Source organism: Piliocolobus tephrosceles, chromosome 17, assembly GCF_002776525.5.
Source record: "Piliocolobus tephrosceles isolate RC106 chromosome 17, ASM277652v3, whole genome shotgun sequence".
Lineage (NCBI taxonomy): Eukaryota > Metazoa > Chordata > Mammalia > Primates > Cercopithecidae > Piliocolobus > Piliocolobus tephrosceles.
In genome coordinates this window covers 57,146,382-57,162,899 of record NC_045450.1, presented here as the reverse complement: position 1 = coordinate 57,162,899, position 16,518 = coordinate 57,146,382, and the positions used below count along the sequence as shown (strand labels likewise).

The window sequence follows — 16,518 nt, the reverse complement described above, 5'->3', positions numbered from 1 at the left end:
ATAGCTTGAACCTGGGAGGCAGAGGTTGCAGTGAGCCCAGATCATGCCACAGCACTCCAGCCTGGGCAACAGAGCAAGACACTGTCTCAAAATAAAATAAACCTGGTACCCATTAGCAGTCACTCTCCATTTCCCCATCCCTAGTCCCTCTAGCTCTAGGCAACCACGAGTCTACTTTCTGTGTCTATAGATTTATCTCTTTGGGACATTTCATATAAATGAATCACAACATACAGTCTTTTGTGACAGGCTTCTTTCACCGGGCGTAATGTTTTCAAAGCTCATGTTGGAGCATGTACCAGGACTTCATCCCCTTCTGTTGCTGAATAATATTCCATTGTATGAACAGACCAGATTCTACTTAGCCATCTGTCAGATCGTAGATGTGTGGGTTATCTCCATTTTTTGGCTATTTAGCTACTAAACCATGCCGCTACAAAGATGAGCATACGAGTTTTTGTATGGACATATGTTTTCAACTCTCTTGGGTAGATGCTAGGAGTAGAATTGCTAGGTTACATGGTAATTCTATTTTTTACATTTTAAGCAACTGCCAAATTGTTTTCCAAAGTGGCTGCATCATTTTACAGTTGAACAATGGATAGGGCTGCAAGTTCCCTGCATCCTTGCCAATACTTGTTATTTTCTGTCTTTTTGGGTGTGAAGCGGCATCTCATTTTGGTTTTGACTTGCATTTCCCTAATGACCAGTGAAGTTGAGCACCTTTTCACGTGAATAGCAAACATAACCTGTGAGTATTTGCCTTATGCCAACACTTTCCTAAATTCCTTTTTTTTTTTTGATGGAGTCTCACTCTGTTGCCCAGGCTGGAGTGCAGTGGCACGATCTCGGTTCACTGCAACCTCTGCCTCCCGGGTTCAAGTGATTCTCCTGCCTCAGCCTCCTGAATAGCTGGGATTACAGGCACGTGCCACCACGCCTGGCTAATTTTTGTATTTTTAGTAGAGATGCAGTTTCACCATGTTGGCCAGGCTGGTCTCGAACTCCTGACCTCAGGTGATCTGCCTGCCTTGGCCTCCCAAAGTCTTGGGATTACAGGCATGAGCCACCGGGTCCAGCCCCTAAGTCGTTTTCACTTGATTACAGCACTAGGGAGTATTGGCTCACTGGTAGGTGGGGAGGGAGACCCCAGAGAAGGCTTGGCAGAGTGGTTTTTCTGCAGCACATACTTCAGCAAGATTCTCTTTAAAGGTCTGGGGAGAGGCTGTGATACCTGGACCTGTCAAGATTAAAATGCTTCTAAGCAGATCTGGCCACCTGCATATCTGGCACCTACCTGCTCAGTATCACGCTTGGATTCCAGCCAACTTCCTTCTTCAGCTTTGGTGACATCGTTGAAGGAATGAAAGGGGCAGACAGTCGCAGGAACTTTGAAGTCCAGACTGCTGCTGTTCAGAAATGGGATCCTGAGTAACTCCTCACTCAGGTAAATAAGGGAATTGATGAGATTAACCTGGGAGTATTAGAAAGCAAACATACATCCTTGAATTGTTTAGTATTGCTTTTTTTTTTTTTTTTTTCTTTTTTTTTTGGGAGACAGAGTTTCACTCTTGTTGCCCAGGATGGAATGCAATTGGCTCACTGCAACCTCCGCCTCCCGGGTTCAAGCAATTCTCCTGCCTCAGCCTCCTGAGCAGCTGGGACTATAGGCATGAGCCACCATGCCTGGTTAATTTTGTATTTTTAGCCGAGACAGGGTTTCTCCATGTTGGTCAAGCTGGTCTCTCGAACTCCCGACCTCAGGTGATCTTCCCGCCTTGGCCTCCCAAAGTGCCAGGATTACAGGTGTGAGCCACCATGCTCAGCCTATGATTGCTTTTTAAAATTTTAAGAGATGCGGTCTTGCTCTGTTGCCCAGGCTGGAGTGCAGTGGTACAATCATGGCTCACTGCAGCCTTGAACTCCTGGGCTCAAGCAATCCTCCTTCCTCAGCCTCCCCAGTAGCCAGGACACAGGTGTGCACCACCACGCCTAATTTTTAACATATTTTTGTAGAGGTGGGGGCTCACTATGTTGCTCAGGCTTGTCTCAAACACCTGGCCCCAAGAGACCCTCCTGTCTTGGCCTCCCAGCGTGTTTGGATTACAGGCATGAGCCACACACCTAGCATATGACTGCTCAAAATTTGTATACTTCTTATTAGCAGCTTAATATTCTTTATACCTTTCAAATGCATTTTATTTAAAAAGTTACAATTTGACAGGGAAGAATATATGATTTCATATAACCTATAAGGGAGGATTCATATTTCATGTTATTTTGATGAACCGATCATTCTTTTTGAGTGGTAAGTAGACCAAATATCCAATTAACACCACCAGACTAAGAAAAGGAATGAAGAAAAGACCAATGCTGAGTTTTTTGTCTTTTTAACTTGAGACAGAGTGTGGCTCTGTCACCCAGGCTGGAGTGCAGTGGTAGAGTCTTGGCTTACGGCAATCTCCACCTTCTGGGCTCAAACCATCCTCCCATCTCACCTCCCAAGTAGCTACAACTACAGGTGCGCACCACCACACCCGGTTAAGTTTTGTATTTTTGGTAGAGACAGGGTTTCACCATGTTGCCCAGGCTGGTCTTGAACTCTTGGGCTCAAGCTATCTGCCTGCTTCAGCCTCCCAAGGTGCTGGGATTACAGGTAGGAGCCACCATGTCCCACTGAATGCCCAGACTTCTAACAAATACATCAGCAAGGCAGTAAGCTGATTAATGAACAAACGAACATAAACAGTATATCTAAGAATGTCACTACTGATCAATTTAATTCATAACTTTCCAGATTCAAAGGTACAAATATGCTTGCTAAAATTTAAATATAGTCTTTATAATGCTAAGCTTGGCATAAGGCACAATCTCCAGATTCTCTTTTTCTTTTTTTTTTTTTCTGGAGACACAGTCTCTCAGTTATCCAGGCTGGAGCGCAGTGGCGTGATCTTGGCTCACTGCCTCTGTCTCCTGGGTCCAAGCGATTATTGTGCCTCAGCCTCCTAAGTAGCTGAGATTATAGGCGCCCACTACCGAGCCCAGCTAATTTTTGTTTTTTTCAGTAGAGACAGGTTTTGCCATGTTGCCCAGTCAGGTCTCGAACTCCTGGCCTCATGTGATCCATCCGCCTCAACCTTCCACAGTGCTGGGATTACAGGCGTGAGCCACCACACCCAGGCTCAGATTCTCTTTTTCTGTGTTCCATGTTTCCCTGTCTCCTATCTTCTTCCCTCCCAGTCACCCTCCGCTTACCTGAGCTGGCTTAAAAAATCTTGGGGTTAAGGCTGTTAGTTTCTGGAGGAACTCACAAGCTTCCTGTAGTTTGTTATGAGCTTGCAAACCATGAACTGCTCTGCTGAAGTTCCCTGCTATCTCATCTACGACCTACCGGGAACAAAGAAGTTGTCAAAAATTACTTCTACAAGATTACTGTGCTGTAGTAGTCAGGGAGATTGTTTTAATCAAAGTTGACCTTGGATAACATTATAAACTCTATGAATCACAGCTCTCTGAAACAGTGATTACTTTCAGAAGCTTTTCTGTGAGTGCACAGAATTTATTTCTACTTCTTCCATACGATCGAGAAAATGAATAACGAGGTTAGACAATGATTGCTCCAAGGGCAAATGAATCTGGAAATAAGATTTATAGCAGTAACTTTAAGTCTTAAGGCCATGAGCAAAGATGAGGGAAACTTGGAAATCAAAAAGCCAAAACTAAACTTTTCTATTTAGAAGTATGTTTTCCTGTCAGGTTTCCCTCTGTGCGTGTTTCCCTTCATTCAAATGTTCATATTTAAGGCCGGGCGTGGCGGCTCACACCTGTAATCCCTGCGCTTTGGGAGGCCAAGGTAGGCAGATCATTTCAGGTCAGGAGTTCAAGAGCAGCCCGGCCTACATAGCAAAACCCTGTCTCTACTAAAAATACAAAAATTAACCAGGCATGGTGATAGATGCCTGTAGTTCCAGCTACTTGGGAGGCAGAGGCAGGAGAATCTCTTGAACCTGGGAGGTGGAGGTTGCAGTGAGCCGAGATTGTGCCACTGCACTCCAGCCTGGGCGATAGAGCGAGAATCTGTCTCAAAAATCAAACAAGAGTTCATATTCAAGAGGTAATGACTTAAAATGACTCAAAACAGGAGGTGGGAAGCAGAAAACCTCCCTCCCCTAAGAAACAAACTGAGCAAGTGGCCGCGGTCCCAAAGCTTAAGTGGCCACTGCACTTGTCCTTGAAGTCCAACCCTCAGGCGATCACCGTTAATGCCAACTCTGTGGTGCATTTCTGGAGAACAGCTCACTCACAGCCTAATTCAATCACATAGTCAAGAAATCTTGATTAAATGCTGAACATTGCTAAATTCTCTTAATATTTCTAATAATTTATTATAGATTCTTTTGGATATTCTATACTTCAGGATTTCTATTTAAGGAAAAAAAAAAAAAACTCTTTGCTTAAACTCCTGTAGGTCAGTTTCTCCCCCAGTAGAACACCGAATTTCCATTACCATTGCAGGCAGATCCAGAGTGAACAGGATTATGTTTCAGCAGGGAAATGTTCAACTGCATATAAACAGGGCTCGCTTGAATTTAGGGAAAAAAAAGCATGGGGGAAGCAGGATTATTTTCTTCAGTCAATACTGTCAAAGGGGCTTTGCCTTTTTTTGGGTGAGTTTTGCTTTGTTGCTCAGCCTACAGTACAGTGGCACAATCACGGTTCACTGTAGTCTGGACGTCCCAGGCTCAAGCGACCCTCCCACCTCAGCCCCCCAAGTAGCTGGGACTACAGGTACACACCACCACACCTGGCTCATTTTTGTTTGAATTTTAATAGAGACAAGGTCTCATAATGCTGCCTAAGCTGCTCTCAAACTCCTGGGCTTATGTGATCCTCCACCTCGGCCTCCCAAAGTGCTGGGATTACAGGCGTGAGTCACTGTGCCCAGCTAATTTTAATAGAGACAAAGTCTCACTATGTTACCCAGGCTGGTCTCAAACTCCTGGGCTCAAGTGATCCTCTCACCTTGGCCTCCCAAATACTGGGATTTTAGGCGTGACTCACTGAGTCTAACTGCCTTGTTGTCCATGTTTTTGGGAGGAAGGAAACAGGGCAAAAAGAGAGGACAGTGAGTAGGAGGAACTGTCTAGAAGTTTGCTGCTGTTGAAAAAGCAGGGTAGGTGAACAAAACCACTTCCCCATCTGAAGCATTAAATACAAGAGCATTAAAGAGCACCATAAAGGAAACGCTGGGCTGTGTATGTGCCGTCAAATTGGCCATTTCCAAGGACTTGTTTAGTTTTTCTTTGGATTGGCATATATGCTGATTTGTCAGATATTCTTAGGTGCAGTTCTGCAGGGAGGCAAATGGTAAACCGAGTACTTTTTTGGGGTCACAAAGCTACCTAGTTGTGACTTGAATTTCCCACGTTTACCTGACCAGATGCATTCTGCAATGACACTTGTAGATGAGAGGTGATGGTATTCAGATGAGCTGCTTCCCTTGGGCTTGAAGTTGTTTCTGCCAGAGATTGCCCAGCATGTGTGACAGACACAGGCACGGTGAGCTGTGTTATCACAGGCAGAGGCTGGCTGCTGGGTTCGGATGTGGCTGTTACCTGTGATGTGATATTCTGTAGTACTGAAGGAAACGGGCTGATGGGATGACACAGGGTCTTGGACTAAAAGATAAAAATAAGTAAAAGAAAAGGCTGAATCTGATTTTACCATTTAATAATTAAGGCAGCATTTCCCCAAATGCTCTGAAACTCTGTCCCATGAGATATTAATAAGCATTTCTGTTCAAAAATTCTGTGCTCAGAATTTTGAAATTTTGAATTTTGAAATTTTGAGAAAGCTGCATATTACTTAAGATTCATGATTTATATTAGAGTATTGTCAATCATTCAACAAATTGTTACACATCTATAAGCTGCTGAGGATGTTCTGGAGAAATGAATATGGCAATGAGCAAAAGGAGCCAAGTTCCTGCCCTTGTTGAGCCTGTGTTAGTGGTAGAGGCAGAAAGATAAATTATGTCATGTATTAAATAAGTGCTATGAAGAAAAATATAAGAGTAAGCAGAGAGAAAGTGGATATCATGGAGGGTGTTCAGTGGTAAGGAGAGGATTTCTTGAGACTGGGTGTCACTGTTTCCTGAGGCTGGAGTGCACTGGCACAATCATGGCTCCCTGCAGCCTTGACTTCCTAGATTCAAGTGATCCTCCTGCCTCAGCCTCCCAAGTAGCTGGGACTACAGACACACACCACCATGCCTGGCTACGTTTTTTTGAGATGGATTCTCACTCTGTTACCCAGGCTGGAATGCAGTGGCGCCATCTCGGCTCACTGCAGCCCCCTCCTCCTGGTTCAAGCAATTCTCCTGCCTCAGCCTCCTGAGTGACTGGGACTACAGGAACATACCACCACACCTGGATAATTTTTGTATTTTCAGTAGAGACAGGGTTTCACCACGTTGCCCAGGCTGGTCTCAAACTCATGACCTTAAATGATCCACTGCCTCATCCTCCCAAAGTGCTGTGATTACAGGCGTGAGTCACTGCGCCCGGCCTTTTTTCACTTTTTTATAGACAAGATTTCACTATGTTGCCCAGGCTGGTCTCGAACTCCTAGCTTAAATGATCCACCCGCCTCGGCCTCCCAAAGTGCTGGGATTACAGACATGAGCCACTGCGCCTGGTGCAGATGTTATTTTTAATGAGGCAGGAAGACAAAGGGCTTTGCAGAACAGTGGCATGATTTCAATTCTGTTTTAACGGATCCTTTTGTGTTTTAAATGATCAACCATTCTGTTGAGAAGGGTCAGAAAAAGGGGCAAGAGTAGAAGCAGATCAGTAGGAGGCAAACATAAAGGTTCATTTTTTCTTTTTTTTTGAGATGGTGTCTTCTTCTGTCACCCAGGCTGGAGTTCAGTGGTGTGATCTTGGCTCACTGCAACCTCCACCTCCCAGGTTCAAGCAATTCTTCTGCCTCAGCCTCCTGAGTAACTGAGAGTATGGGCACCCGCCACCACACCCTGCTAATTTTCATATTTTTAGTAGAGACGGGGTTTCACCCTGTTGGCCTGGCTGGCCTCGAAATCCTGGCCTCAAGTGGTCGACCCACCTTGGCCTCTCAAAGTGCGAGGACTACAGGCATAAGCCACTACACCCAGCCGGCAAATGGGAAAGTTCAGATGGGAGATGGTGACTTGGACCGTGTGGTGATCATGGTGACGACAGTGAGAAGGGGTTAGATTTGGGACCTGTGAAAGACTGCAAAGTCTATAGTCAAAAGCCTTTGTTTTCTTCTCTTCTGATAACATACTATAGGGGTGGCAAAACTCCACCTCCATTCTCTTAGGACTCCAGCTGGGCCTGAGAATTAAACTGACATAAGATAAACAGGAGAAAAGCACACACATTGAGTCCAAGTTTTACGTGGCACAGGCATCCTCATAAGAAAATGAAGACCTGAAGCAGCAGTTAGAGTCCGTCTCTCCTGTGCTGAATTGGACAAAGAGTAGTTAGTTGTGAAGAAGCAAAATTATGTGGGGAGGCTTAAAAGATAACGTTATCTTAACAAGGTCTGTGCAGATTTCTCCGGGTCTTGACTTCTGCTCCTGGAGGATAAGAATGTTGCATATTCTACATGAGAATTTTATCTCCTGTTTTTAAGAAACAATACCAAGGCCAGAGTGCTGTTTTTGCACCTGCTGTTTATCAAATGCCTTTAACTGAAAGCATCAATATACCAGAGTGGCATATTTTTAACCCTTTCAATTTCAAGGGCTAGTGGTTGTTGCTCTGCAGAATACAGCTTGGGGAATACTGATGTGAAGGATTTTTTTTACTTCATCCCGATTTTTTTTTTTTGAGATGGAGTCTCACTCTGTCACCCAACCTGGAGTGCAATGGCACAATCTTGGCCCACAGCAAACTCCACCTCCCGGGTTCAAGCGATTCTCCTGCTTCAGCCTCCTGAGTAGCTGGGATAACAGGCATGCAGCACCACGCCTGGCTAATTTTTGTATTTTTAGTAGAGACGAGGTTTCACCATGTTGGCCAGGCTGGTCTCGAACTCCCGACCTCAGGTGATCTGCCTGCGTCGGCCTTCCAAAGTGCTGGGATTATGGGTGTGAGCCACCATGCCCGGCCCCTGTTCTTTTATACCATTAGAGACACTTATTTTTGCAGTAAGCATTGAGTCAAACAAATGCGTATCTGTGTTTAGGCATCAACTGAAGGGTTTCTACATAAGACACAAGGGCAAGAATGCTGAGAGATTTCTTGAAGGTGAAACTTTATAGATTGTGTGGACAGTTTCCACCTTTATTTTCCTTTGCCTTTCTGTTTCATGTTTACATTTTATTGCATTGTGTTTTTGTAAGACGCCACAAGTACTTTTTGGAACGAAGCAGGGAATAAACACCCAACCAACAAATACATGATAATTACATCAGCATGAAAGCCAGAAAGATAGGCTTTAGAAATTCCTGTAACAAGTTTGGAGATGGTGGCTCACACCTGTAATCCAGCACTGTGGGAGGCTGAGGCAGGTGGATTGCTTGAGGTCAGGATTTTGAGACCAGCCTGGCCAACATAGCAAAACCCCGTCTCTACTAAAAATGCAAAAATTAGCCGGGTGTGGTGGCACAGGCCTGTAATCCCAACTACCTGGGAGGCTGAGGCAGGAGAATTACTTGAACCTGGGAGGTAGAGGTTGCAGTGAGCCAAGATCACACCACTGCACTCCAGCCTGGGTGACAGAGTGAGACCCTGTCTCAAAAAAATAAATAAATAAATAAATAAAAATGAAAATAAATCCTTGAAGCACCTATTAAGCCCTTTTTTTTTCCTGCATGTAAGTACTTTATTTTCCTTATTAGAATACTATATTCAGAACACTTTAGAAGATCGAGGCTGGGCGCGGTGGCTCAAGCCTGTAATCCCAGCACTTCGGGAGGCCGAGACGGGTGGATCACGAGGTCAGGAGATTGAGACCATCCTGGCTAACACAGTGAAACCCTGTCTCTACTAAAAAAAATACAAAAAACTAGCCGGGCGAGGCGGCAAGCGCCTGTAGTCCCAGCTACTCGGGAGGCTGAGGCAGGAGAATGGCGTGAACCCGGGAGGCGGAGCTTGCAGTGAGCTGAGATCTGGCCACTGCACTCCAGCCTGGGCGACAGAGCGAGACTCTGCCTCAAAAAAAAAAAAGAAGATCGAGCTCTGACCAGATCTACCAGGTATGACAAAGAGATCAACATTTCACAATGTATGTTGTCAGGGGAAGTACTTACGAGATGAGCAGGAAGAGGATGGTGACATGTGGTTGAAAGAGGACCAGGTCCTATAGAAAAAAGAAAGCAGACTAAGTTCAAGTGAAAGCCTAAGACAGAAATATTTCTATTTTACTTGAGGACTTCTTATTCATGGCTAAAAAATAATGCAAATTGTTTTACATAGAAAATCAAGGCCGGGCATGGTGACTCATGTCTGTAATCCCAGCATTTTGGGAGGATGAGGCAGGCAGATCACTTGATGTCAGGAGCTTGAGACCAGCCTGGCCAATGTGGTAAAATCCCGTCTCTACTAAAAACATAATAATTAGCTGGCGTGGTGGCAGGTGCATATAATCCCAGCTACTCGGGAGGCTGAGGCAGGAGAATTGTTTGAACCTGGGAGGCAGAGGTTGCAATGAGCCGAGATCGTGCCACCGCACTCTAGCCTGGGCGACAGAGCTAGATTCCACACCACCCCTGCACCACCCCCCCCAAAAAATAAAGATAAGGAAGGAAAGACAAAAGGGAACCTATGGTGATCACTCAAGAATCTGAGAATGGAATCCAGAGGACTCCAAGAAAAGCACAGCCCTGAAAATTATTAACAGCAAAATCCAGAAAAAAAGTTCAGAAAGCTGTAAATATGTCCTTAATAGGAATGAAAAAGGTTATTTCCCCAAATAAAAGGTCTCACATATTTATTACTGCATCAGCTTACAAGTGAAGAGCATAGAAACAAAGAGAAAAACCATTTTCCCAATAAAACATGCCTGAAAATGTGATGACATTTTCAGCTTGAAATGGTGAGGTGACAGTGAATGATACAGAGATGACCTTGATTGGTACAGCGTAAGTACATGTGCCATCTTAACGTGCAATTCCTTACAGACCCAGCATGCCTCTTCTCCAGTGTCTCCTCCTGGAGTTGTACCTGATTTTATCAGCTGTATGTGATTTTATCATCCACTGGGGACTCAGATTATTTTGCTTTTATTTCTTGGCCAGGAATCACTTGATTCTGAAAGTCTTGTGAGAAGACATGGCAAGAAAGTGAGTCAACCACAGCCACCATGATGATGGAGAAAGGTAGAGGGAACCAAACAAAATCGTAAGGATAAACCATTTGAAGCTAACATGCGCCAGAATGAGGTACATTAAAAGAAAAACAAACGATATCAAAGGATTTCAAGATGACAAAAAAAATACTGCAGAAAAATTAAAACCTACCTGGGAGGGAATACTGAGCAGATGTGGAAAAATTAGTCCCTGATATGGAAGATAAATGTAAGGTGCCCTCCTCTAACAACAGAAAGGGTGATCAACATGAAACCATTCTTTTCATTTAAAGAGAGTACAGGAAAGATACAGAGGATAGGAAGTAGCAATACGGCACAAAGATACCTGATATTTCTTAAGGACACAACCAGAACAAATGAAATAGAAGTGATACATATGTAGGATATTCTTGATTCAAGAAAGATGTGTGTATGTAGCATCATGTTCTAGGCACAATGAGTGAAAAGTAACCTAGATACACACTAAGAAAATTTTTGAATTACAAAAACCTTTTACAAACAATCTGATAAGAGACTTAAAAAGGCTGCCTGGAGTGCAGTGACTTGATTATGGCTCTAACAGCCTCTAACTCTGGGTTTAAACTATCCTCCTGCCTCAGCTTCCTGAGTAGCTGAGGCTACAGGCATGCACCAGCAAACCTGCCTAATTTTTTTAATTTTTATTTTTAAAAGTTTTTGTAGAGACAGAGACCGAGACTCTGTTGCCCAGATTGGACTCTGTTGCCCAGGATGGACTCGAACTCCTGGCCTCAAGCAGTCCTTCCAACTCAGCCTCCCAAAGTGCTGGGATTACAGGTGTGAGCCAACGTCTGCTGAGGGGAGATCCAGCCCGCAAACTTTATAAAGGACTCTACATACATAAATATTAGGCATATTGCTTGTTAGGTAAATTGCCCCACAATAAGGCAGTCTACATTTTTCCCAATGAGGAGATTTTAAAAAGCATTTCTGGGGCAAGCTTGACAATATAAACTTAAAAGATGTAGGTGAAATAGTCAAATGTCTACCTAATTCAGTAATTTAGTTTTACTATGACATTTAAGCCACATGTTATGTAAAGTAATATTGGAAGCATTGCTCTCATGAAACTCACATTTCATGACACAGCTTAAACATTTCAAATGCGTTTTTAACATCATTGCATTAATTATCATCAGAACAACTTTTGGATTTAACAGTTTTCCAAAATACGTCATCTTTACTTCCACCTAATGCTATCACTAAACATTTTCCTACAACTCACAAGTCCCCTTTTACAAAGGATTGAGCAAAGTTGGATTTTACATTTGTTCTTCAAATATATATTCATGTCTCTAAATAAAACTTTCTAAATTGCTAAGTGATATTTAAAGGGTTTGTTGACCAGGACGTCTAACACTTGCACTGTGAGATCATACCCTGAGGAATGATCACGAGATCCACTTTAAATTGATGTGTTTTACTTCTTTCTTTCCGTTGATCTCTATAACCAGCCATCCACTGATATTGATTGCTATCATTTCAGGCTAATGCATCCTTCCCAAATAGTACTTGGTTTTCAAAATTAAATAAACAAGTGTTAACGCCATAATTTGAAAGACTTTGCAAGAACTTTAAGACGACTTTCTCTTTGTTGATGAAAAATGTTGTGGGAATAAAACCTTGTCTTTTATTTGGGAATATATGAAAAGAAGATGGCCAAGCGCGTATCAAGAAAACACATATATAAAATGAAGGCAAAGATTGCCATATTAAGGTCAGACAGAATAGGATACAATGAATATTGGGCACGTGCTATAATACATTTCAGCATTAATTCAATCTCGTGCATTCCTTTAGCAGAAACTGATTCCATGGATTTTTAAGGTTACTACAGGAGTAATGCATTACCTGGGGGCATTTTGTCTCTTGCTATTGCAACTCCTCTTTTTGTCTTCTCGGGTCTCTGGTCCAAATGAGAATCATTTCCATTTCTTTCATAATGGGCATCTCTGTCCAAAACGCCATCTATTTGGAAGCCAATACACAATTTATAGGTGATAGTTACGGCTGCGAGTCTATAAAACCATCATTACATGCACTTATGTGATAATTAGGAAAACACAAATTAAAAATTCCTATCCAGTTTTTTAAGGACACTAAGAATTCTGCAGTAGCCCTTTTGCTCTGGAGGCTGCTCACATCACATTATGGTGTCCCACATTTCAAATTAAGTCCACTAGTTGGGTCAACACTGAGAAGTTCATTAACCCATTTACGCCTAGTGTTCCATTGTTGGAACACTAAGCTTGTGGAGCTATTTACATCCTACTGCTTAAGGTCATCGCCAGGGTCTGATTTTTCACCAAAAAAGTTTGCAACCTCCAGCATAAATGGAAAATTCCATACTAAGTGTAATATTCTCCTTTATGTTCTTTAACTCTCATTGGCAGAGATAAAAGAATTCAGAAGGTGGGTGATAATATTCTTTTTTTGAGATGGAGTTTTTGCTCTGTTGCCCAGGCTGGAGTGCAATGGTGTGATTTTGGCTCACTGCAATCTCCACTTCCCAGGTTCAAGTGATTTTCCTGCCTCAGCCTCCTGAGTAGCTGGTATTACAAGCACGTGTCACCACATCTGGCTAATTTTTGTATTTTTAGTAGAAACGAGGTTTCACCATGTTGGCCAGGCTGGTCTTGAACTCCTGACCTCAGGTAATCTGCCCACCTTGGCCTCCCAAAGTGCTGGGATTACAGGCGTGAGCCACCACGCCCGGCTGGCAATAACATTCTTGAACATGCCTCCTTGCATACATGAACGAGCAATAGTTTCTCACACACGCTGCTGGACATGGCTAGAGAAAATCATATAACCACGATGACTACGGCTCTGCTTAAATTCACCATCATGAAGCTCGGGCGGCCTGCCTTCACACTGCCTGGCAGTCATACTGTTTCCACTCTCCCAGGTGACCCCCACTTCCCTCTCTCTACTCAACCTCCAACACCTGGGAGCCTCCCTCAGTCTCATTCTCAGGTCCGGTGATAACCTTGCTTTCAAACTCAAGGAGAATATCAGAGCAATTTAGAGTCCTTCCATGACTCTGACCGTCAAATCTAGCTGCCTACCAGCACCTGTACCTGTAGAGAGACAATGCCTTCTCTCATGCTGCTACAAATCTTCCTACTCCTACCCAAGTGAATCCCTCTATTTGTTTAGTAGCTCAGATTAAATACATCATTCCTGCATGCTATTTTTTCTGTCTTAAAAAAAAAAAACCCAACAACTTATATTGGCCTCATGAACTATTGCCCCAGCTGTTTCCTGCTCTTGAGCAAAATTACCTTAAAAACTGTCCAAACTTGTTAGCTCCAATTCTTCTCCTCTCCTCTCTTTCCCTACTTTTAGGGATTGCTTTTTAAAATGTTGACAGGCCAGGCGCGGTGGCTCACACCTGTAATCCCAGCACTTTGGGAGGCCTAGGAGAGTGTATCACCTGAGGTCAGGAGTTCTAGACCAGCCTGGCCAGGATGGTGAAACCTCCCCGCCCCTCTACTAAAAATACAAAAATTAGCTGGGTGCCTGTAACCCCAGCTACTTGGGAGGCTGAGGCAGGAGAATCACTTGAACCCAGGAGGTGGAGGTGGCAGTGAGCCAAGATCGCGCCATTGCACTCCAGCCTGGGCAACAAGAGCGAAACTCCATCTCCAAAAAAAAAAAAAAAAAAAAAAAGTTGACGCAAATTGTTTTATAATTGCTTTAGTCTGTTTTGTGCTGCTATAACAGAATTTCACAAACAGGGTAATTTATCAATAACAGAAATCTAATTCTCACAGTTCTGCATGCTGGACGTCCAAGAAGACGGCACTGGCACTTGCAGTTGGAAGACGGCGGCATCCTCATAAACTGGGCGGGCAAGAGAAGCCTGCCTTCTGCCAGCTCCTTTTATAAGGACACGGAATCCCATTCACAAGGGAGGGACCCTGTAGGCCAACCCACCTCTTAAAGCCCCACCTCTTAATGCAGTCACATTGGCAACACCTGTTTTGGAAGTGGCACATTCAAACCATAGCAATAATTACAGAAAACATTGAAAGAGTTCCAATGCCGAGCTATAAAACCAGGTACATTTCGAAAAGTCTCATTTCCATCTTCATCCTTTCTGCCCTGTTTTCTCTCTCTCCCATAGGTAACCATTTCCATTAGATTTTGTTTCTCCTTCTGTTATATTTATATGTACGTGTATGTATATAGGCAAATATATATGTTCTGTACCTTTATTATCCACTAAAAAAATCCATCGTAGAGATAACCCCACTGCAGTATATGGAGATCGTTGTTATTTGCTTTTTACAACCAGTTCCTTCTTGATGGGCATGTGGATTATTCCTAGTTTTTTGTTATCACAGAGAGCTACAATGAATAGCCTTATGCGTGCATCTTTTTGTACTTTTGCTGGTTTGACTTTGGGATAGTTTCCTAGCAGTGGACACTGGTTCAAGGGTAGATGTATATGTAATTTTGCTAGATATTGCTGAATTCTCCTTTATTTATAAACACATAGAGATATCTTACTGCATTCTCACTAGCAGTTTATGAGAGTACCTATTTTCTTAAGGCCTTGCCAATGGCATATGTTGTTAAGTTTGTGGATTTATGCCAATCTGATAGATGGGAAAGGGTATCTCAGTTTGTTTTTAATTTGCATTACTCTATTTTTTTTTGGCAAGAATACTGTGTAAGTGATATGTATACTTACATCAGGGCATTTTTCTTTTTTTAAAAATGTAACTTATTATTTTGAGATACTTGTATATTCACATGCAGATGTAAGAGAAAATGCAGAGAGATGCCTGTATCCAGTTTCCAAGGGTAACATCTTGCAAGGGTAACAACAGGATATGGACATGGATACAGTCATGTCAAAATTGTTTTTTAGTTGCTATAAGAATCCCTCACATTGACCCCCTCACCTTTTTTTTTTTTGTTTTTTGAGACAGAGTCTCACTCTGTCACCAGGCTGGAGTGCAGTGCAGTGGTGCAATCTTGGCTTAGTGCAACCTCTGACTCCCGGGTTCAAGCCATTCTCCTGCCTCAGCCTCCTGAGTACCTGGGACTACAGGTGCGTGCCACCACGCCTGGCTAATTTTTGTATTTTTAGTAGAGACTAGGGTTTCACTATGGTGGCCAGGATGGTCTCGATTACTTGACCTCGTGATCCACCCACCTTGGCCTCCCAAAGTGCTGGGATTACAGGCGTGAGTCACTGTGCCTGGCCCAGATTACCCTTTTATAGCCATGCCTACTTCCTTCCTGCCCCCATGCCCTACTTAGACCCTGACAACCACTAATTTGTTCTCCATTTCTATCATGTTATCATTTCAAGAATGCTCAATAAATGGCACCATAGAGTACATAACATTTTGAGACTGGCTTTGTTCACTTGGCAGAATTCTCTGGAGAGTGCTATGTGTACCAATAGTTTGTTTCTTTTTATTACTGAATTGGACTCCATGGAATCCAATTCAACAATCAGAGGGATTCACTTTGGGTAGGAGTACGAAGGTTTGTAGCAGCATGAGAGAAGGCATTATCTCGCTACGGGAACAGGTGCTGGTAGGTGGCTAGATTCGGCAGTCTGAGCCTTGGACGGACTCCAAATTGCTTTGATTTTTCTCCTTGAGTTAGAAAGCAAGGTTATCGGCCGGGCGCGGTGGCGCAAGCCTGTAATCCCAGCACTTTGGGAGGCCGAGACGGGCGGATCACGAGGTCAGGAGATCCAGACCATCCTGACTAACCCAGTGAAACCCTGTCTCTACTTAAAAAAATACAAAAAACTAGCCGGGCGTGGTGGTGGGCGCCTGTAGTCCCAGCTACTCGGGAGGCTGAGGCAGGAGAATGGCGTAAACCCGGGAGGCGGAGCTTGCAGTGAGCTGAGATCCGGCCACTGCACTCCAGACTGGTCCACAGAGCGAGACTCCGTCTCAAAAAAAAAAGAAAGCAAGGTTATCACCTGACCTGAGAATGAGACTGAGGGAGGCTCCCAGTTGTTGGAGGCTGAGTGGAGAGAGGGAAGCGGGAAAGAGTCACCAGGGAGGTGGAAACAGTGTGACTGCCATGGCTGGACCATTCACTTGTTGACAGACATCTGAATTGTTTCCAGTTTTGCTCTATTATGAATAAAGCTGCTATAAGCATCTATATACA

At 43.6% G+C, this 16,518-nt stretch overlaps 1 protein-coding gene across 1 annotated transcript in view; it reads right to left on the bottom strand.

Annotated features, from left to right (window-relative positions):
• PKD1L3 (polycystin 1 like 3, transient receptor potential channel interacting) overlaps positions 1-16,518 on the bottom strand; it is an 88,500-nt gene that overhangs the window by 68,880 nt on the left and 3,102 nt on the right. Inside the window, 5 exon segments of the mRNA XM_026456486.1 lie at positions 1,294-1,474; positions 3,256-3,387; positions 5,433-5,678; positions 9,296-9,345; positions 12,223-12,339. Coding sequence (XP_026312271.1) covers positions 1,294-1,474; positions 3,256-3,387; positions 5,433-5,678; positions 9,296-9,345; positions 12,223-12,339 — 726 coding nt within the window.